The sequence below is a fragment of the Sparus aurata genome, chromosome 10 (genome assembly GCF_900880675.1).
Source record: "Sparus aurata chromosome 10, fSpaAur1.1, whole genome shotgun sequence".
In the NCBI taxonomy this organism is placed as follows: Eukaryota; Metazoa; Chordata; class Actinopteri; order Spariformes; family Sparidae; genus Sparus; species Sparus aurata.
In genome coordinates this window covers 13,554,674-13,576,890 of record NC_044196.1, presented here as the reverse complement: position 1 = coordinate 13,576,890, position 22,217 = coordinate 13,554,674, and the positions used below count along the sequence as shown (strand labels likewise).

General features: G+C 43.9%; 1 protein-coding gene across 1 annotated transcript in view; it reads left to right on the top strand.

Annotated features, from left to right (window-relative positions):
• Positions 1 to 9,223: 9,223 nt before the first annotated feature.
• tnfsf10l (TNF superfamily member 10, like) overlaps positions 9,224 to 22,217 on the top strand; it is a 64,112-nt gene continuing 51,118 nt past the window's right edge. Inside the window, exon 1 of the mRNA XM_030431776.1 lies at positions 9,224 to 9,626. Within this exon, the coding sequence (XP_030287636.1) occupies positions 9,378 to 9,626 (249 nt within the window). The 5' untranslated portion in view covers positions 9,224 to 9,377. The remainder of the gene's footprint in view (positions 9,627 to 22,217) is intronic.

Sequence of the window (22,217 nt, the reverse complement as noted above, 5' to 3'; positions counted from 1 at the left end):
CAGATGCCAAAACACTGCTCAGAGGTTTATAATATTCAGAGATAGGATGTTACAACTCATGACTCATGACTTCGTGCATATTTTTATTGTTTTTGCCAGAATGCTTTGTGTTGGCTCTCCACTGCACCACTGAACTAGCCTTTAAATGAAAGACAGGTTTTTTTATACAAAACTACCGTCTGTCTGAACTCATTTTAAGATGATGAACAATGGTAACATGCTAATGTTAAGCAGGTTATCTTTAACCTGCTTAACATTAGCACGTCAGCATTGTTATTGTGAGCATTTAGCATGCTGATGTTAGCATTTAGTGCAGCCTCACTGAGCTGCTAGCATGCATATTGATTCATGGCATTCTATGCTAAATGTTAGCATCTTTTTCAGGTAAATTTAGCGTGCAAAGTTTGAAACCTCCTGTCGGCTGTTTTCAAAGATTTTTGGAGCCGAATGTTGCAAATCATAGCTGTTAATGTGAGCCACAAAAACAGAGCACAGCGCACAAATGCTGGCCCGGCTTGCAGTACGAGGTGGTCCCCTTGGGTCTGATACATGATACGTCGTTGGAATGCTTACGCTGAACTTTTACCTCCCTCTGCTGATCACCATTATGTTTTCTCACGACGGGACACTGACTGAACGACACACTCGCACAGCCACACACACACTTGCACAGACACAAGATAAGCTGCAGGGGTGGGTGGACGGCTGTGGTGTCAGAGGAAACGCAACACACACACACACACACATCTGGAGAAATGCTTGTTGTGTTGTCAGGTGGTCGGCTGCCAGAAAGAGAGGGAGGAGAAGGGAAACTGAAAAAGCGCAGTGACACACAGAAGATGTATGGCAGCAGGGTTTTCTACTTACTATAATGGCAGAAGCACTTTGGGTCCTTTCGCTCTCGTGGTGCCTAAATTCAATGACTCACCTTTTATGTAAGTGAAATAATGTTTTTGCGCCAGATGTTGGGAGTAAATGAACATCAGGATAAGAAACAAAAAAATAGGACAAGATCCTAAAATATTAAGCATGCTGAAAACCTGAAGCCTCGCAAAAGAAACTGAGTGATACAAACAAACAATTTTGACATAAAACTACGGCAAAAGTCTCTAGAACATGTACTGTGGGCCACAAATTTTGATATTTGAAATAGTATTTATCTTTTGCAACTTCACTGACTTCAAAAAAGTCTTTGTTAATCACAGTTGTGTTTAGATTTAGGCCGTGAGTTCTCTTATATCCATCTGGGTGAAGTTTTTAAGAACAACCATCGTAGGTCATCAAAAGTTGTCTCCTCTACCAGGTTCATCCAGGAAACATCCTGCAGGAAACATTGTATGACTACCTTACCTCTTTATCCATGGGAGGACCCATATATAACCTTTGTTACGCAGATGACACTCGACACCACGTCTGGAGAAGGCAGCTGGAGCGTATCAAATGGAATTAAATGCTGAAAAAAGGCGAGATTCTGAACACCAAACACCATGATGACAAATGGGCGCAAACTGGAAGAGGATCAAGGATAAAGATTTAGGATCTTCTGTGAGTAATGAGGACGGCGCTACAAAATTAATCTAAGCAAGAACTGGCACCGCAACCTCTGCCAAACTTGGAGAAGCAACACCATCAGTTTTCGTATGAGGATCAAGCTCTACAACTCCCTGATAGTCTCCTCTTTTGTTGAAGGATGTGAGTTGTACTCTGGTACCACATGCAGGTTAATGCATTTGAGAACACGTGATACCGAAGGACGCTCCGGCACATGTGTGGAAGATGTAAGACAGCCAACCGCGACTCGCAAATGTTGATCATTTGCTGTGTCTCAATTCAGGGTCTGAATCCTTTCGAAGGACCCGGCCTTTGCGGTCTTTGAAGGCGAGTCCTTCGGAGAGACCTTGTTAACCGCGTTAACCGTTGTTAAATGGGACAGTCTAGCCTTTGGAGCATTTCCTGGTTGCTTCACCAGATGTTTTACCCTTATGTCATGATTTCCACCGCCCAGGCCCACGAAGGTGACGATCTACGCCACTTGATATCGCCATTTTACTTTTCTTTCTTCTTTTTCGGGTACAAAAATTCTTAGGATATGTGAGGCCACGAAGGATAGTGGTGGTGCATCCTCCAAAAAGAGGGAAAAGGAGGCCGCATTTGTGGGCTGCATTTGGAGGAGCCTTCGGATTGGGACAGCCTTCACCCGGCGCTGTGACGTAATTGGCCTTCAAATACTCCTCCGAAGGATGCAGACCCTGAATTGAGACACAGCAAGTGTCTCACCATTCGTCGCCAGGTAGAAGGCAAATGATGAAGAGGCAGAGAAAGTCTTGGCTGGAAAACATCAAGGAATGCACTGCCTGCAGGTTCTCAAATCTACCATGCATAGCAGCAGATAGAGGTCAGTGGACATCCCTGACCACCCATACATCACATGTAATCTTTTGACTTGTTCCTATGAAATATCGAAGCTTCAAGCTAGTTTTATTACTAGATACTTCAAAGACACATTTTGACAGCAGGACACTTTTTCTTCTCCCCTTATCCATGATAGCACAGCTGCTTGCATCAATTTTTCACCAAAGCTCCGCTCTATATTGTGTAGTGCCAGGATCAAATTGTTCAGATACGCTGACGTCTCTACAGTCCGGGGGTTTGACAACTAACTTTGTTTTTTGTTTCCTTTCTCAGATGAGTCAGGAGACGGTTCAAGTAGTTTTGGGTCAGATGAAATTTATCTTAATACAGTGATATTTTGGACCCTGAGGTTGGTTCCGGTGCTCCAACTGTCTTGGAAAGCATGCTTAAATATGCACTGAACTGCCCTTCAGAAATATTTTATGTTAATAAATGTTCTATCCCAACATCAATAGGAGAAGCATGTGTGATTGATCAGATTTTCTTCTGATCAGATCTGAATAGTTTTCTTAGAAAAAAAGAAAAAGAAACAAATGGATATATTATTCGACCCAGGTCCGATACCCACAGTATTGCTGTGGCTGCCAGCAAGAACAGCAGGCTGCTGAGTGCACCAATCGGGCTATTTTATGGGGGCACCATTAGCTACTAGCCGGCATAAATCTGAGTGAAGTGGGGTCAGCACACCCTCAGAGAGGAGCATACAGGCTCAACATTTTATTTCCAACTGTTTAAGGTATGAGCCACAAGAGACTGTGCTTTATTTTTCTGTGCAGCCGGGATATAGTCAATGAACAAAGTATCTCCGAAATTTGGAAATGAAAATGTCATTTTCATCATTGCCAAGCGTACCTAGAATGCCTCAGTTCTCGCTGCTCAAGATTTAAAGGGATATTCCAGTGTAAGTTTAATCCATGGTCTAACACACCGTGAAACTGTGTGAGACTCCCTTCAAGAGATAAAGTTTGCAGACCACTAGCTAACGTAGTTTTAGCATCCTCAGAAACGACTGCATGGCAACAATGATATCATTTCCGGATTTGTAGTATAGTTCCGCAGCTCAATGATGATCATTACTGCGGGACTCTACTGCACTCGGTAATCGACTCACAGGGCTTCCCCACAACAAGGAAGGCTTCTCGGGTGGTGAGATTTGTTCATCTATTCCGACAAATCCGGCAATAATATCAAATGTTTGATGCCTCGAAATATGTGCTGGGACCCTATTTCTAATGTTGCTGAAGTTTGGTGCTGTTCTGAGCATTATTTGTGGCTTTTTGATGGCGGTTTTATATTTGGACCCATTTACTGCAATGTATTGTTGCCGTGCGGTCGTTTCTGAGGTTGATAAAACTACGTTAGCTAGCGGTCTGCAAACTTTATCTCTCGAGAGGGAGTCTAACACAGTTTCACGGTGTGTTAGACCATGGATTAAACTTACACCGGAATATCCCTTTAAGGTTACATACAAGTCACAGAGGTAAGCATCAGCATCAGGTCCACCTTTCAATTAAAAACAGATGTATCTGTGTTTTGAAGAATTATTAACTGCTTAGATTATATCCTGGTGAGTTGGCAGAGGATCACCAAAGTTAATAAAACTCATCCTGCTGGAGACATGATTATCTAGCTAATTTCATGCCGATTTTTGGTATAATTGTCAATAAAGAGCGCACTACAGGAAAAGTCAGGGATCACCAAACTTTCACTGCAATCCATGGTACAGTTCTTGAGATATTTTAGTCTATACCAAAGTGGTTGTCGTGTCACTAGCAAGGCTTCAAGGATGGTGAAAGAACTTCAGTGACCTGAGTAGGAAATTGAGTTGTAGCTTGAGGGGTTTTCTGTTGCCAATACTTTTGGAATCCTTTGTTGGAATCCACTGTTACTGTTGTTATTCCAAACTGATCACAGGCTTTTTCACGCACAAAAGATGGGTTGAGCATCCGATTAAATTGATATAGCAACCCCCTTTTGGCTTTGCAATCTTTGTTTTGGAGGTATTCCCAGAGGATGATTACCTTGGAGAAGAGGTCACTTAAACTGTCAGCCACAGCAATATCAGATAGGATCACTTGATTCTTTGCCAGCCTCACTGAGATATGAATTGTCAGTATGACCTCTTGCAAACTATTTCAAAATGTGGCTGTTTTAGGGGTCAAATTTATGGCTTCACAGTGTTGAAATGTCATCCAGACACACCGTTGTGGTGGAATTTGCCCTCAAGGAGTCAACTTCAAACCCAAAACAACTTCAACTCCGTAATATCAGCTGCTTTTGTAGATGTGGAATGTGTTTGACTCTTTTTTCACCCATCTTATTTTAAAGGTCCACTTAGACAGAATGTTGATTTTGGAGTCTGATTCCCATCTCATTAAACACTGACACTTTGGGAAGGCAGCCAACAAGAACTACAATCCCAAAGCCTCCCATTTTGACAAATTGGGAATCAGACTCATCCATCAACTTTCTTACCTGTCGTGTTCTCCTTCCCGCACACCAAGAACTTTACTGAAAGAACAGGCGTGTCAAGTCCAAAACAGATGGCTCCCACATCTGGTGCCGGCTTAATTCAATCTGAATTTGCTTGAGGAAAACTTGACTTGGGACCATTTTTTCCTAGGCAACACCTGGGTTGGATCGGAACCCATCGGATTCAATGGATGAAAAAGCGATCGAGATTCTTTGGGCAAGTGGGCTCGAGCTCAGGAAAGGCTCTCAGATCAGGATGCCAATGACTTTCACACCCAAAGATGTTCGCTTACCCTTAACAGCAGAACACAAAAAGAGACAAGAGTATTGTGTAACTGTATTAGGGAGTATCTTGGTGTTGATTTTCCCATGGTCTCACTCTTGACCCGAACCTGGTCCTTTTTAACTAAAATCTAAGGAGAGGAAAAGTCCCGTGGCCCTCTGATGGTCCATAGCTGTTGGACTGGCAGTGACCCAAGTTCGCCTGCCTCCCACCCTTGATAAACAGCTCTCACTGTTGGGCACACACAAACCGCTTTCCAGCTGTTTGTGGTGACGAAAAAGGAAACAATGAAGCGGCTGTTGTTTAGACCAGTGGTTCCCAAATGGATGACTTGATTTCATTATATGTCTTTAATAATGTTTAACCACATCAAAACATTCAGCAATATTTATACTACCTACGTTTTCTGTAGGGGTTCTGGAGTTTTTCAGGAGTTCAGCAGTCTTGAGTGAGTACTCAGTTCCACCCATCCAGCAAAGCCAACATCAGACTGAACAGCTCGGGCGTCGGCTACATGTGGAAGACTGCTATTTGTCAATGTAAATATTTATCTGTAAATCTGCAGAGCACCTGTTGGTGTTTGATTCTGATCGATTGGGACCTGGCATATGATGTAATCCATCCATCCATCTATAGCTGCACATCCTTTGAAGTTTTGGAGGGGGCTGGAGCCAATCACAGCTGACAATTGGCGAGAGTCTCAGGTACCTTCTGGACAGGTTGCCAGGTCATCACAGAACTGACAATAATGACACTTTCACAATGGACAATAAAACAAACTAATGCCAACAAACATCTGGCTTTTGTCTTCAATGGGAAATGGTACAAGTGGTATTCATTTCAAGAGTAATGACTCTGAATAAGTCAATGGGTACGTCTTGGCTCCAGCCCCAATCAGCAGGGATGCACACGCCATGTCATATTTTCAACTGCGCCCAGCGCTGCACTTTGACGCTAATACTTTTCCATCCATGTTGGTCTGAGCAGAAACGTGACACAACAGAAAAAAGACATAAAAGGCAAACTCGTCTACCTGCAAAGACAAAGGAGTCAATCGCAGCCCAATCGCAGGGAGAAAGGTCGGCAATGTCTGTTTCTGTAAACCAGAGCCAAAGTATTTCATGTGTTGTGTGTTGCATCTTTACATTTCCTTAGGTTTAACTTTATATTCAATGTCAAAAGCGTGACAGCACTGTGAATTAGGTTAAGGCACTAAAACAATTTGGTTAGTCTTAGGAAAAACACAATCGTTTGACTTAAAATTACATGTTTTGGTAGGCACAAGAATGGTTGGAGATGGTATACCTTCCTGTTAAAAACACACGGTTTTGGGCACCACATAATCAGCTGGTATGACTTCCCATGAAAAATAGCCGGTTTAGATCAGCTAGAGATGATCCGACTGACGGAGATTAAAATCCGACCTTTGAAATTGTACACATTTGCTTCCTCTCTTTCATCCTGTTTTTCTGTCTATCAAAATATCTGTTCTTTTCATCACAAAAATGGCTAGTGTTCGAAGAAAAGATCTTGTTTTAGCTTAAAATACCAGGTTTTAATATCACAAAGCAGGTTAGACATGTCCCAATGACTCGTTATAAACAAAGTTAGGGTTTTTGTTGCCACAAACACAACAGAAACACTGTTGTTGCCATGATGCAAGGAAGTATGCTAATCTGGATGTGGTCTGACATGTATTCATGGTCGTATCTGTGGTTTGTAACATTTTATTCTGGTGGCTGGGCTGCAAATCATCTGTTTTTTTATGCATGTTTAAAAAAAAAAAAACCAGCATAGACGGAGTGAAAATGGTGGTACCATTACACTCACATTCACACCTATGTGATATCCAGAGTGATAAAATACATCATAACATTAAATTTAAAAATCTAACAAAACCGGTAAGCATCCGTGTACATACATGTTATATTGGAGGTGCTGGGGTCCATAAAAGTTTTGGAGGCACCGTTTCAGAGCTCAACTTCCCAGATGTCTGACTGGGAAGATATGAGTTGCATCGCGATTCTGCGTCTAAAGACGAGCCAAGATAATAAAGCCGATACCCACCACTGTGTTTTAAAGTGGCTCTGAACCGGGATGGAGGATTTACCGGCACAGTAAAAAACAAGATGTTCGACTCGGTCGCTCCACAAGGTCGTTTCTCATCTACTAACAATGAAGTACTGATCTGCAGCTTTGTAAGGCTTCTGGACACCGAAGCTCAAATATTTAATCGGGGCCACACTTGTTTCACAGTGATACACTGGAGGGAGGGACGCTGGGTAAATATTTGCTCTCAGACTGTGTAAATCTGTAAAATGGCCCGCAGACGTAAACACTGCAGGCTGCAGCTCAGGGAACCAGAAGTTTGAGAAGGAAGGGAAAGAAAGAAGTTTTTTTATTTTTTATTTATTAGTTTATTCCACAGAAAAACGCATGTAAGCATTTTTACATCTAATTAAAATGCAGCTGATGCCGTGTTTATAGGACTTCTAACTGTTCTAGCCAATCGTTTGCAGTCTTTGTCCCTTTAAGGCTTCTGAGGTATAAAACACACCCTAAAATAGACATCTGCTAACTAATAATTGAACTGATATTGACTGACACACAGTGACTTAGACCAACAGTTGTCAAGATAAAAAGAGAAAACAAAGGTAAAAGTAAAAAAAAAAAAAAAAAGCTGTCAATTTGTTCGAAAGGACTTTAGTTTACTTTATTTCCATTACTGGATAAACTGTCTATCATTTAATCGATTAAAAGTTCATATGAAATGGGGTGGCTGTGGCTCAGAGGTAGAGCCAGCGTCTCGTTATTGGAAGGTTGCTGGTTCGATTCCCCTGGTCTGCATGGCGACGAGTCCTTTGGCGAGATGCCGAACCCCAAACTGCTCCTGACGTGCTGGTCGAAACCTTGCATGGCCGCCGACACCATCAGTGAATGTATGTGTGAATAACTGGAAGTCGCTTTGGGACAAAAGTGTTTGATAAATGCTCTCAAATGTAAAAGTTTATTTAAAATCCAAGTAAATTGACAGTATTGCTTGTTTTGTTCATAACTAATGACTATTCAGGATGAAAAAAACCAAAGTGAAGCTGATTTTTCATCCTTTACTCTTCATGCTAATCATCCGTTATCAGAACTGCTGCTCATTTATTTTTCCGCAGGTCATTTTTCTCAGCTTGCTTGGCGTTCAGCACCCTCACTCACTGACTGCTGCAGAGTTACCAGGAGTGAAACGAGGGTGGAGAGCGCCCTCTGCCAGCTCAGTCCTGAAACTGCCAGCTCAGTCCTGAAACTGAGGCTCGGGACCAGAACCAACCCATCTGCAACAAACCCCCAGACTGGTCATTTTGAAGTTCGACTTCTTTTGTGGGTAAGAAAGGAGAAAGACTAGAAGCTACATAAATGTACCAAATCCTGGCGCTGCATGGAGAGAAACTGGCTGCAGAAACAGGTTTTGGCAGCACATTCTGTCAAGAAAAGGTCTGAGATTCAACATTTTTTCACTGTGTTCGGGGTCACACAGCCAATATACAATACACTCTGAATTTACAGATCTGTTGAATGATTATTTTAAGCTGAAATCTGTTGCAAAAGCACCAAAAATTGACAATTTTAGCCACTTTTTGTTTAAGGAGGCATGAGCAGATGAGGATATAAAAATAAAGAAATAAATATGGGGGTAAAAATCTTCCATGCTGGTGCTTTTATTGTTGTGTTCTGCACTGGCACTGCATGGCATGAGTGTCCCATGTTGAAACTGAGAGAGAGCGAGAGAGAGAGGGAGGGAGAGAGAGAGAGAGAGAGAGAGAGCATTCCTCCACAGCTCCAGGGTGATGAAGAGGTTAAGCCAGCCCCCTCTCTTCTGCTTTCTCTCTCTCTCTCTCTCTCTCGGTCGCAGCCCATCAGTCCTGCGCTGCCAGCTCCAGCAGCTCCACTCGCTCTGTTTTACGCAGCAGACATGGACACTTCCAAACTTTAACTCCCAGCTCGCCTGTCTCTCCTCCTCCTCCTCCTCCTCCTCCCCCCTCTGCCTCGTCCTCCCCGCTGAGCTCCGAGTGAACAGCCCCACTGGCGGCGGACGCATGGAGACGTAACTGTGCTCCAGTCTTCGCTCGACTCTGTGGAGTTTGCTTGTTTGTTTGGGTTTTTTTTTTTTTTTTTTTTTTCTTTTTCTTTTTTGGTCGCTTCCTCTTTGGCTTTTTTTTTTATGGTCTGCTCATGCGTCGGGAATGCCATGGCCACTCCGAGCGCACAGCAGCAGCACCAGGATTACTTCAGATCGGTGAGCAGCGAGTCCACCACCTACATGATGGTCCCGGCCGGCGGGCCGAGCGGGACGAGGCGCCGGGAAGCGCCGTCCAAGATGTGGGTGGCGATGGTGGTGATTGTGGTGGTGGTGCTGCAGATCGCCTCCACCACGGGGCTCTTTCTCTACCTGAACATGTCCATATCGCAGGTAAGAGCCGCTCTCCGGTCACTTTCAGAGCTGTCCTGCTCAACTTTTGTGCCACATGTGGGAGTTTTGGGCAGAAAAGTCGCTTTTTGCGCACGAAGCCGGGACCAAACGACTCCTGTTGGAGGTCACAGTCGCACTTTTATTACACTTCAGCTGTGTTTTGTACACAATTCCTGCAAGTCCGAGAGATACATTAACGAAGTGTTGTAAAACTTTTATTTACGGGGGAGTAATTCGCCCCTGGAAGAGGTTTTTGCGCACTTCGCCCCTGCGTCTGGCTCGTCAGGCGCTCTGCTCTCTCGCCTGACTCAACTCGTTAAACCGTGCGATCTGAGAAAATTACCAGTAATCGAGGCAGAGGGGAGTGAGCAGTCTGCTTTCATCGAGCAAACGGCGTAAATTGCGTGTCTGAAAGGAAAACGCTGCCGCCATTTAACGAGCAGGAAAAAGCAGTCTGCGAAATTGCCTCTTAGCAGGTTACAGATGTGTGCAGAGGTGACACGTCCAGGTGAGCTCTGCCTGCTGACGTCAGCAGGGAAGGTGTTTTAACATCTGATCTACAGAGAGAGCTCTTGGCTGTGATATCTGCACACAGCTGAGGTTTGAGTCCTGCATCCAGAAATCAATTAGCAGGGCTGCTGATTTAGATAAAAATGCACATCCAGCTCTTATTTGACTGTTTATGGTCATTTACATGAAAATAAGTGAAAAATGTAGTATCGGGTGCATCTAAATGATGTGCTGGTGCACCCAAAGTTAAGGTTTAGGTGCACCAGTGCAACATACGCACTGAAAAATTAGCCCAGATACGTTATCCTGTTGCAGACGTAGCTGTTCAGCAATCAGCAGAAAGACTGAAGTCGACCGAGCTTTGTCGTTGGTCGCACCCGTGCCCCTCAGGTTTAGAGGTTTGCTTTCTGGACCACTAGGATTATCGCAATTTCTTATTCCGTGTGATCTAAAGCAAGAAAAACATGTGTTTCCACCTTTATTTCCTGTTTACAATCATTTCCATCATGTGTTGAGAAATGAAGGTAAAATGTATTGTTGAGCGAATCCTGAACTATGTGCCGGTGCACCTAACGGAAAATCATGAGGCACACCAGTGTGACACAAGAGTCTGGTGCCTTGTGCTTTGTGGCACTACTTATTATCCTGTTGCAGATTAACTCGTTGACTCAGGTTGTGACTATTTTCACCGAACATGCAGCCAAAAATCTAACTGGTTTCACCGGTGCGCCTGAGATTCAGAGGTTTATTTTCAAATCCTTTCTTTTATGCATGTAATTTAAAAGAAGAAAAACATCCATTTCAACCTGTATTTCTGTTTCGTGACACACATTTACATCATGTGTTAAGAAGGCCAAATTAAAACGGCTTATTCTCTGCACCTGAATAATGAGCTGGTGCACCGACAGTAAATCAGGCGCACCAGTGCAGCCAGTTTGAAAGGTGAGCGTGGAGCTCTGCGGCTGCAGGTGAACCTGTCCAGCTTCCAGCAGGGAGACCCGGCGGACTCGTTACCTTCCAGGGGGAGGCATAAAACATGGCGGCGATAAGCTTATCAGCCAGACTGAGGCTCATAGTGCGGTGCACTATTTTATCTCTGTCCTCCTCCTGTCTCTGAACGGAGCGAGGAAAAACACTCCACCTGCCTGAGACATGGGGATTTAAATGCACACTTGGTCAGTGATACGTGGACCGCGGGGGGAGAGAAGGTGCTACATGTGGTTTCAGGGAAACTTTATATATTGGCATTTGTAAAAATACATCTGCGGGGACGCTGGGGGAAAACATGTAGGATGAATGAATCCCAGCAAGAGGCCAGTTTAAAGTGTAACGCTACTCCGTCAGGGTAACCGGTGAACTCTGCGTGTCGATGAGGGTTCACATCTGTGGGGAGGTGGGAGACGAGTCACGCTTGGTGGAGGTTTGCGGTGCGAACTGAGGCGATGAGTCGCGCAGGTGTGCGTCAGTGAGGAGGACCTCCATCGAGAACCGCTTCCCAACATTTCCTCTTTCAGATGCAGCGGGAAGAAAACTGAGAGTCGTGAATGAAATCTTTCGAGGAAATGAAAGCCTGCAAGTCAAGCTGGCAGCCTGGCTCCATTTCATCCGCTTTCCCGTCCGCTATCGGAGACTAAACTTATGAATAAAGTCGCGTTTCTGTCAAATGTTGTTGGTCGTTGTGAGTCTGAGGGGAAAATGGGGAGAGAGCGACAACTCTTGGAAACGCTAGCGGCAGAGGGGAGAGCTGTCTGTTTCCACTTTGCCGGGTATGTGCAGGGTATTTTCAGGGTGCGGGGTATTTTCTTTCCTAATGAGATATTTGTGTCTTTCAATTAAACTGCACTGTTTTTTGTTATGCAGTAGTGGGGCAACATCTGTCTTGGAGAATCTCAATCGGGGTTAATGGACAGATGTGCATTTGTTTGTTGGTTTTTGTGTCTTAGATTACATAAAAAACTACTGAACCCGTTTCCACTGAACCCAGATGGAGGATGACTCCCTGCCCAGAATAGACCCTGTAAACTTTTGATCTGGATCTGGATGAAGGGACGGATCCAGGAATTTTGAGATAAGGCCCCCCCCCCCCCCCCCCCCCCCCCCAACATTTAAGGTGTTGGACGAGTATTCATCAATCAAACTCGGCTCTACTCCTAGTTTTAAATCACACGTCAGCTTGTGTGGTCGTTTGTAGACAATGACGTGAGTTTCTGAGTCAGAAATCCTTTTATTATTTCTCAGTCCCCCCCCCCCTCGAACATTTTGATCTTCGTGGTTTACGGCCGTGCTGTCATGAGAGGAACACAATACGAAGGCAAATATACGAGAGTTCGGCTGCGCCTGCTTCCAATTTACACACTGGCAAGAAACGACACTACCAGCGGAGTCGGATCGGAGCCGAAGGTCTCTGTATACTTTGTGGATGAGATAATGAGCTAATATACTTATTTATTAGACGGCTCAAAAGCTTGTTTAAGTCTTGATAGATGGGTCGGTTTTTCGGCCGTCCCTCCCCGAGGTGGCAGGAAGTCGCACGAGAAACAGATTTTGGAGATGATACTGGACAGAGACGGAATGAAAAACACGGAGCTATGTATGTGGGGAATCCCCCGGTTCTCATGCGGAGGCCAGCTATTTTTAATCTGGGAGACAGGCCCGTCTTTGAATCGCGAGCAGAGCTACACCCCAGTGCCAGCCTGGGCGAGGACAAAAGACGGTCTGAAACAATGAGCGGCGCACAATGAGGAATGCTCCGGTGCTGCCTCAGGGCTGCGGCATTCAGGCACAAACAAACAAACACACGTAAATACGGAAGTCACCGGCTTCGCGGGGGGGTTTCAGCCGGTCCAGCCTGGGCTGATTTCTGTTTCTCAGTGGTATCAAACATCACTGCTCCACTGTGAGGCTCTGCTGCTTGGATCAGTTTTGATTATAACCTGAATATCTGTCAAGGTATTTAAAGACGTCACCTTGGGCTCAAGAAAGTTGGTTTACAGACTCTTTTTTTCTGACCAAACAATGAAGCAATTAATCAGAGAAATGCTCGGTGGATTAATTCATAAGTAGAAGAATCATCAGTTATATTTTGACTTCCATTTTTGAAGAAATGCGCCAAAGAAATAATGTCCAAAGTCCTTATAGGCGACTCTCGCCACAACGCCCCAGGTAGCTATTCTGAGCGAACATGTATAGAGTCGGCAGTCAAGTCTGACAAAGACGGCTTAGAGAGTTTGGTGACTTTGCCCCAAAATAAGTCTTTACAACACCAATTTCCCAAAGGTTATACCTTTACTTCTACGACAACAGCTTCTTCTACGGGTCAATCCCTAATGTGGCGCTGCCAGATCGTCACGCCGGAGCAGATTAATATCTAATGTTTGGATAACCTTTCTTGGTAATCCTGTGTATTAGCGCGATATCCTCGTTTTCATGCTTATTAAAAGTCCGTCTGCAGCCGAATTGGTTGAAACTTTGGTATCCTCTGATATCTTCAGCTGTGATTGGCTTTTAAGGGGGGAAGGGGCAGGAGATGTGTCATCCAACGGCCACCTCTGACGTTACAGACTTTTTCAGTAGGTGGTATGGAAGATGTCGGCAATGTACATTTCTTCAAACCGCAGATATGTAGCATATCAAAACTCTACAAGATGACTGCCGAGAGACCTATCGTATCCCGTTTTGGACTGGTTCTTTTAGTGTTCGTTGAGACACTTTTCAGCTGTGTTTGAAGCAACAAAACCAGGTATTTAAAGCCAAGGAAAGATCTTTTCCTAACCTCAGCCAAGTTGTTTTTCTGCCTAAACCTGATGTAAAGGAAGGGAGAGTTTCCTATCCATGGTTGAGCGAGGATTGGGAGGATTGTGTGGCGCCTAACGCAGTCAAGACTTTGTGATCCTCATTCAAAAACGGGAGTAAAAACTATAAATTATTTAGAAATCAAGAGAAGTCTGCCCTCATTTGGTGTTTTGCCTGTTGGTTGTTAGATGTTTAACTTATAAGCATGAGAATTAATAAGCTTTATTTACAGTTCACTGGTCATAGAGGAAACATCTTAAAGGCTTAACACTACGTCATGTACGCTTTCTTGTACAGCTGGGATCAACTACACGCGGTTTACCACTTTAATGCCTTTCGTACGACGGCGTCTTTAGATTTAATCTTTTTCATCTCTGCTGATGAAAGTCTGGACTGGAGGGACGAAACCGTATGAGATGTTCCGCCGAGTTCATACGGCCGCCTCAAAACTCGATTAAACTCCACATGTTTTATAAACTTCCTTGATGTGGATCAGATGCGCCTCCACATGACAGTGACGCCGGTGCACATCGCCGTGATTGGCAGAAATTTGAGGGGTTTTGGGGGGAAGTTTGGGGGTTTTCTGTGTGTGTGTGTGTGTGTGTGTGTGTGTGTGTGTGTGTGTGTGTGTGTGTGTGTGGTTGTGTGTGTGGGGGGGGGGATTGGCATTCCATTCCTCACACTTCACTGGTCCACTTTATTATTGTTTGGGCTCACTGATAGGCTCTGACTCACCCTTACATGCAACAATACACCCGGTGTGGCTGTGTGTGTGTGTGTGTGTGCATGACTCTTTGTGTGTGTGTGTGTGGTCTGATTCACACAGACGAAGCCCACAGTGGATGTGTACGGCACGGTGTGTGTGTGTGTGTGTGTGTGTGTGTGTGTGTGTAGATGAGTGTGTGGTCCGCTTAGCCACCAAAAAATTGCCAATTTTGGTCTTTTCTATCTGTGTTTGTGCGATTTAAGCGCGTGTTTTTTTGCGCGTACCATCTCAGGGGTTTTATCTGGGGCGATAGCAAGACGCCCTTCGGGAATAAACAGCCGGAGAAAATCCCCCAAAATATTGACATTTTTTCCCGGCCGACGAAGAAACACAGGGGAGTAATTTTAGGTTCACAGATTCGAATCGCAGTCAGATTTAAGGCTGGATTAGGCGCCGGAGTTCCGATGCAGCATAGGACAAGAAAATGATACAACCGTCGGTCCAAAAAAATTTGAAACTGCAGATCTACTGACTTCCATTCATTCCCCCCCCGAGCTGTTTCTCAATCCGGCCTCCATGTGTGGCCTCAGCTGTTGTTGCCAAGATATTCCTGACGCGCTGTATAGAATCGCACAGCCCAGTTGTTCCATCCATACGTAGATCTGCTGTATATTTACCCACAGAGTTTCACACTAGATCATGTTTTTTATTTGTGCGAAGGTCAAAGTTGGACAGGGAAGTGAAAAGAAACCCCCGACAAGAATGGAAAACACGCAAGACGTGTGCACCGCGGGGGGTGTTCGGTGTCACCGGGTGGGCAAGTTTGGACAGGACCGTGTTTTCTGTACGTGTGTGGGAGATAGATATTTGACCTTTGACCTCTAACAAAAGCACACACACACACACACACACACAGGTGCACGCACAGTTCATCACCGGTGACCAATTTCAAGTCAAATCAAATCCCCTCACTGCAAATATTTTGATTTAATCCAAAGCAACTAATATAAACCTCCCACACCAGACTCCATCGCCAAGATACACAATTCTCCCTCCCTCCCCGCCTTCCCTCTCGCTCTATCACACCTTCTCTCTCTCCGTCTCTGTGTGTTATGGTTCAAGTCCACGTCGCAGAGTCGAGTTACAGTCGGTTTTAGGGCTCGAGGGGGGTTGTGGTGGCGCGAGGGGTGGGCGGATTTTTAAAGAGTGACACATGCAGTTTTATTTTTCTTTCGTGAGGCAGGAGTTTAGAAGTGAACCGATTCCTTGGTAGTCGATACGTGTGTGTGCATCCCAACAGGCCCCCTGGGCACATCTCCAAAAGTGACGTGAGGTGTTTATGTGGGTGTATCACGCAAAATGAACGAGAGGCGTGATGAGATGTACATTCATGCAAACACACGTTCTGTCAGCGGAAGATGTGTTCGGCCTCGCTTCTCGCTCCGTCCAGTTGTGAGGCTAAACACTGATGACAAGGCCAAAATGATGTCAACTAAGTGATCTGTCAGACGTGTTGGCTGGTGCAATTTTCAAGCAAAGGAGCGGCTGATAGTGGATCTTCACAATAAACGTTGCTTTTAAGATGATAAAAAAAAGAAACTTTTTGCTATGAGGGCGCGATAGGAACGCTCATACGTGTTTCAGGGGGCTTGTTGAGGCGCGGTGTTGTGTCTTCGCGCGGTCGTGCATGAGTGCGCAGTGTTTTCACGGCCGGGTCGTTTGGACGAGGATGAAACGGAAGGCTTGAAGGGATGAAAGGGAAGAGAGAGCAAAGAGAGAACGAAGAGGGGAAAGTGGGCATGAGAGATGAAAGTGACGACGGGAGGAGATAAAGATGATGGTGATTCATGGACGCAAACGAGATTGTAGCATCAACAAATACATCACGTTCATCTTGAAGTTTTCATTTGAAGTGTTACAAAAGATGTTAGGTGACTATTAGGTGATTTTTTTTGTTATCATACAGCACAGGGTTGCATAACAAGTGCTACACGAACAAAATGTACATCCTGTAGTTTTCTATACATAAATACATTCACTTGTAAACACCCAGGAAATAATTCCGTTGTGCATTTCTGGAATTTGTGCCTGGGTGAGTGTAAGCAGCAACAAGATGATAAATATGGTCGGCACCATCAGATTAGAGGTTCAACAACAGGTGTACGTTAACTATGAATGTGTGTGAGTAGCATGCATCAATGACGTAAACACAGGGTCCACCTCTGCTAATCTTGTATAAGTCCTGGAAAAATAGTACACCAGGATGAGTGCAAACGCTTGAACCAGGATGTTGTGGTGGAGACAGGTCTCTGTAAAGAGGTCAAAACATACCTTTTATTCTACAAAAATAACTTACCTACAGATTTAACCATACATATGATATAGTGTGCTAATTTCAAGAGCTTTAGAGGTGCTGGAAGGAGGATGAACGCTAACCGTTTCTCCAAGTTTCTCCTCTGCTTATGCTAAGCTAACTGACTGCTAAGCTAAGCTAAGCTAACCGGCTGCTATCAAATGTACACATCATTGGTATCAATCTATTTGTCCAGTTCTCGGGAAGAACGTAAATGAGCGTATTTACTAAAATGTTAAAGTGTTTCTGTTAATATGACTCCAAGAAGATTAGCAGTTATGTCGCTAAATTAAATCCCTCTGGAAACAACAATGAGGTATCAAATGATAGCTGGTCTGTGGGTATCAAACAGTGAAAACGTGAATCTCACGTCACATAAAACATCCAGAATAAGGAAAAAGTGAGGCTAAAAGAGTGGAAAGATGGAGATGGGACGGCGGCAACACAGACATCAGAGAAGAGTGTGCTGCTGTACATGATGTCATCTGTTAGAGAGCAGATATACAGACACACTTGTGTCCTTGGTTCGACAGCGCGACACGTGAAAACAGGATATTTACGTTCCCACGTTGGAATGCTCATTAGGATGTGGCTGCAGCTGTGTGTGTGTGTGTGTGTGTGACAGCTGCTATGCTGTGTGTTATCACTCTGTTTGCTCGGTCAACGTGGCTATAAAGGGCTGATAGATGCCGCTCATAGGTTTCGAGGGGACTGAAGCCCCTTTTAAACTTCTGCCTCGTCTGCAGACTGAAATCTGCGTTGCTACGCTCGACTCTCCTGGGAGCAATAAGATGTTTGCAGCTTGTGCTATCTTTACGGCACGCTGACTGCTGAGTCAGCTGAATTTCTGTTTTCTACAGTGTCATATCAGTTTGCATTAAACACTATCTCAGCCTGATAAGGCACAGTAAGTAATTTGACGGTGTGTTTATAAAAAAAATAACCTGATAAGAGGAAGTTTTGTGTTTTTATCTTGTTTCTATAGACAAAAAATAAAAACAATGTGAGTGTTTATTTAAGCAACCAGACAAATCTCTCATAAATATTGTACCATGTGTAACACGGCAAATTTGGTCCCATGACTGCAAGGTTAATTTCATTTTTTCTCCCTTATCTGCATTTTTGTCCACATTTTGTCCTATAATATGAATAAGACTTCCATAAATAAAAAGCAAAATTAACAAATATATTGATGATTTTTTTGTCATGTAATCGATCAATAGTGAAAAATTCCCATGTTATGTTCTCAAAGCCCATCGTGACGTCTTAAAATGTCTTGTTTCATCTAAACAATCCAAACACAAAGCCTAACCAATATTACTTGCTGATATTGGATAATCAAGGATATATTGGTCAAAACTTGTCATATGAAAAGTTTAGTTTGTTTTACACAACATAACTAATTCCTAATTAAGTTTATCGCTGGTCAGCGTCGGACCTCCATCAAAACAATCTTTGACCCAAGTGTTTGAGAACCACATTTGGATTATAATGATATTAATTAAATCTGATGTAAAACCGCCTTCAAAGCCTAAAATGACTCATAATCTGGTCTTTAACAACCTGATACTGAGTGTGTTGGCACTAGATGAAGCCTTCTTGGTCCATGTTGTTAAATAATGCTGACTCTGCAGAGTAATGGAGTTGATGTATGAGCGCTCACAAGGTCTGACAAAAAAAAAAATGTCTGGTCCAGATTTTACAGTTTATGGTGTTACTAGCAAACAGATGGTTACAGTAATGTAATGTATATAAATTGGAGAGTGGAAGTTCAGCTCCGCGTTGACCTCCTACGACGAAACGTCTATCCGTCTTCCCTCATTTCCGACCTCCATCGTACGAGTCCCATATGGCTCCCATCATAGGAAACCAAATCCTTCCTTGTACTTTCAATGCACGTATCATATCAAAGGGGAGGCGGAAAAAGACGCTGCTGGATTTCGTCCAGTGGAACCACGGCTAAACCTTGAGTTTGGTGTCGGTGGGGGGGGGGGACAAAAGAAGGGAAAGGAAGACATTTGAAGACGGGAAGAGCAGAAAATGGATTTTCAGGTTTCTCTAAAGGTAGCTCTGTGTTTGTAACATGCTCTACATCATGACTTCAAGTAATGGAAATGCTTTAAAAGTTAAGTCACAAATAGCGGAGCCTTTAAATTTTAAGTTATTTCTCCTAGAATATTGAAACTGTAAGTAAAACATCCTGGGACTCCAAACCTCTCCCACCAAATTCTATTTAAATTCCATAACATTTAGCAGCTCTGAGGCATCACAGCCTCCTGTTGAATAGAGGAGAAAGTGCTTAACATGGTCCTTTAAAAACCTGACATCATTAAAAGCAGCACTCCAGGAAAAAGCTGCCCTGGAAACCATTAGTCATATCACAAACTCCCTCAAATACTCTTTTCTCCTGTGTCACCGCGAGAGCTGAAACGATCAGTCGAACTATTTTGCATAAATTGTTTAGGTCTTGTGGGCTAAGATGCCAAACATTTCCAAATTCCAGCCTCTCTTTTACAAGGTTTTTTGCGTAAGTGAGAACAAATTGAATCTGTTTCAAATTTTAGACAAAGCAGGGACGTTACCTTGGGCGTAAGGAACTCGAGATGGTCACTTTTCACTATCTTTGACATTGTATAGACCAAACTGTTAACCAATTACCAGAGAAACACAATCCTGCAGATTAATCAGTGATGAAACTGCAGTAATTGTTAGTTGCAACCACCACAACAGCTGGCAAATGAATCCAGGGCTGTGTTATGGGACGGGGTGAAGTTGAAACAGAAAAGTCGGAGCTCTTGAACGCTCCCTGACGCAGGAACTCATATCGTGGCCAGTTTGTTAAGTTTGTCCTGGAAAGTGATTCCTTGAAAAGAGCGACTATGAAACCAACATGGACGGCTGAGATCCAGTATTCGATGATGAGGTCAATAACGGTTTCACTATTGGAGCTTTTCCATCAGCACTTGAGTCGAACCATGCGGCGCCAATTTGCGGTTCCATTATCAACGAAACCACGCTCAAGATGGACCCCTGTCAAACATGTGTTTGTTGCGTGACTCATGTACGAGAAGGAGGCTCTCATTTGTTTTTGTAGCTTCTTATATAAACTTTTATTGTGTTTGCTTTCAGCGGTTTCAGGACTTGTGTTGAGTCGTGTCCTGATCTCGCTGCTTCATAATAAGAGCTTTTAAATACCTAAATAACAGGTGACATTTATTGTGAAGATTTTATAGGAAATGAAACGTCTTTATCACCGATTAGTGGATATTTGTTAGTGGCTTTTGATGATAGTGCAGGGAGGAAGACTTTTTACAGCCGGGCGGTCTCCAGTTACCAAGCTAGAACATGTGTGCTGAAACGTCGCATATTGTTTGTGTGACCACGAAGAAAATGAATCCAGACTTTAATGGTATCGTAGGGAAAACAGATCCGTGTGTGCGTGAATTTGTGTGTGTTTACCTGATCAGTCAGCGGCTGACCGGACGGAAAGTTCTGAGTTGGTCCAACGTGATCTAACCTTGGGAACCGGCAGACATCTCGGTCCTGGCACAAAAAGGAGGGCTTGTTAGTGTCAGCCGAAAAAGACTGTCGACTCCAATGTTTTCCCTCAAACACACACACACACACACACACACACTCTTGTTCTCTCTCTGATATCAGTATTTAGACCCAGTAACAAGAGTCCCTGTGTCAGCTCTCATTTCTGTACTAATTAAAAACCCAGTGAACTACTTTCTTCGCTGTCTTTCCATCCAGTTCCACAACAGTTGCCTCCTCCGTAAACCTCGGTTCTGGCCGTCCCTTTGTCTCGCTCATGTCTCCCCGACCGTGTGGTTTTGGCTATTGATGAAAAAAGTCCATCGTAACCCATCATCATTGCCTTCTCCGATCAAAAAAACAACCACAAAAACATTATCGCTGATGTTCCACTGCCCTCAGCTCCTACGCTGAGCTCCAGACTGCAGCTAATTTTTGGCTTGGTGTCTGAAAACACAACACTGCCTCATTAGAAGCTCGTAAGGTTTCTTGGATGTGTGCGATCGCAGGTCATCCATAAATAAATGAATCAACCAGTGAGCATGGATTTGGCTTTTGTCTGAAGCATGCTGAATGGAAAACCTTAACAAGAAGAGTTGTGGGAAAAGAGGTGAAATCATGAACTTGTCGGGCAGGCGGTCAAAGCTTCCCTTCAGTCCGTGACTTCTGAATACGGCTGTCGTTTTTTGGTTTTGTCCGTTAAAAGTTGGAGCAAGCACAGTTAGGAAAGCAGATGTTGGCTTAATTACCAGATTACGGCAACTTTATGACATCATCTTAGCTCTCTTTTGGCTTTGGATGATAAATCAACAAAGGTGTGAATGGTTGTTAAGCTGTCTGGTGGGGGGGGGGAACTCAGTAGTGCATTGTAGGTGGGTGATATATGTAGTGTCTTAGGCCACCTCCTCTGTTCAAAGTCGGCCATTCCAGTTTGACATAGATGGATTCCTTTACTCTTTCAAACCATCTGTCTTCTCTGGCCAATATGTTTGCATTGCTGTCTTCAAAGGGATGAGCTTTCTCCTTCAGATGAGGACAATGCAGTACTGAGATCTCTCCTAAGGCACCTTAACAACCACTCGCACCTGGGCTCACCTAGCCCAACAACCCACATGAAGGCCGGTAAAGTCAACAACCCACAAGTGGCCCTAACGACTCCGTAAGGACACTCCCACGCAGGGTTTAAAAGCCAGCTAACTCCTCTCGAAGTTGTTAGAAGTGAAGAAGCCTGTTGGATGAGAGGTGAAATGTCTTCAAGAAACCTTCATCGACAAATTGATCAGACTCATATCTGCATCAGGACGAGAGGTCTTTGAAAGAAGTCAAACAACGGCTCTTCTGCTTAATTTGAGGTTTTACGGTCGCCTGAATCTAAATGATACATACCAAGACTTTCCAAAGAAGACTCTACTTGTTTGGCCAAAAAAGACTGAAAGCCTGTTTCCAGAAATAGCTACTTGGATGTCTTGGCCTCTTGTAGAGGAGATACAAATCTTGCATGAATGTTATGAAAACATGAGTCCGATCTAGGATTGTGTTTCTCTGCTGACTGGGGAAGAAAAAAAGATCTTTGGCCTTGCTGCTGCCAAAATATTATGGGTAAGAAGGGAAAGTGTGGAAACATCTAGATTGTGACTGAGAGAGGCTTTTAAAAGGGTGAAAAGACTATTTTTAGACTGAAATCACAAAGGCT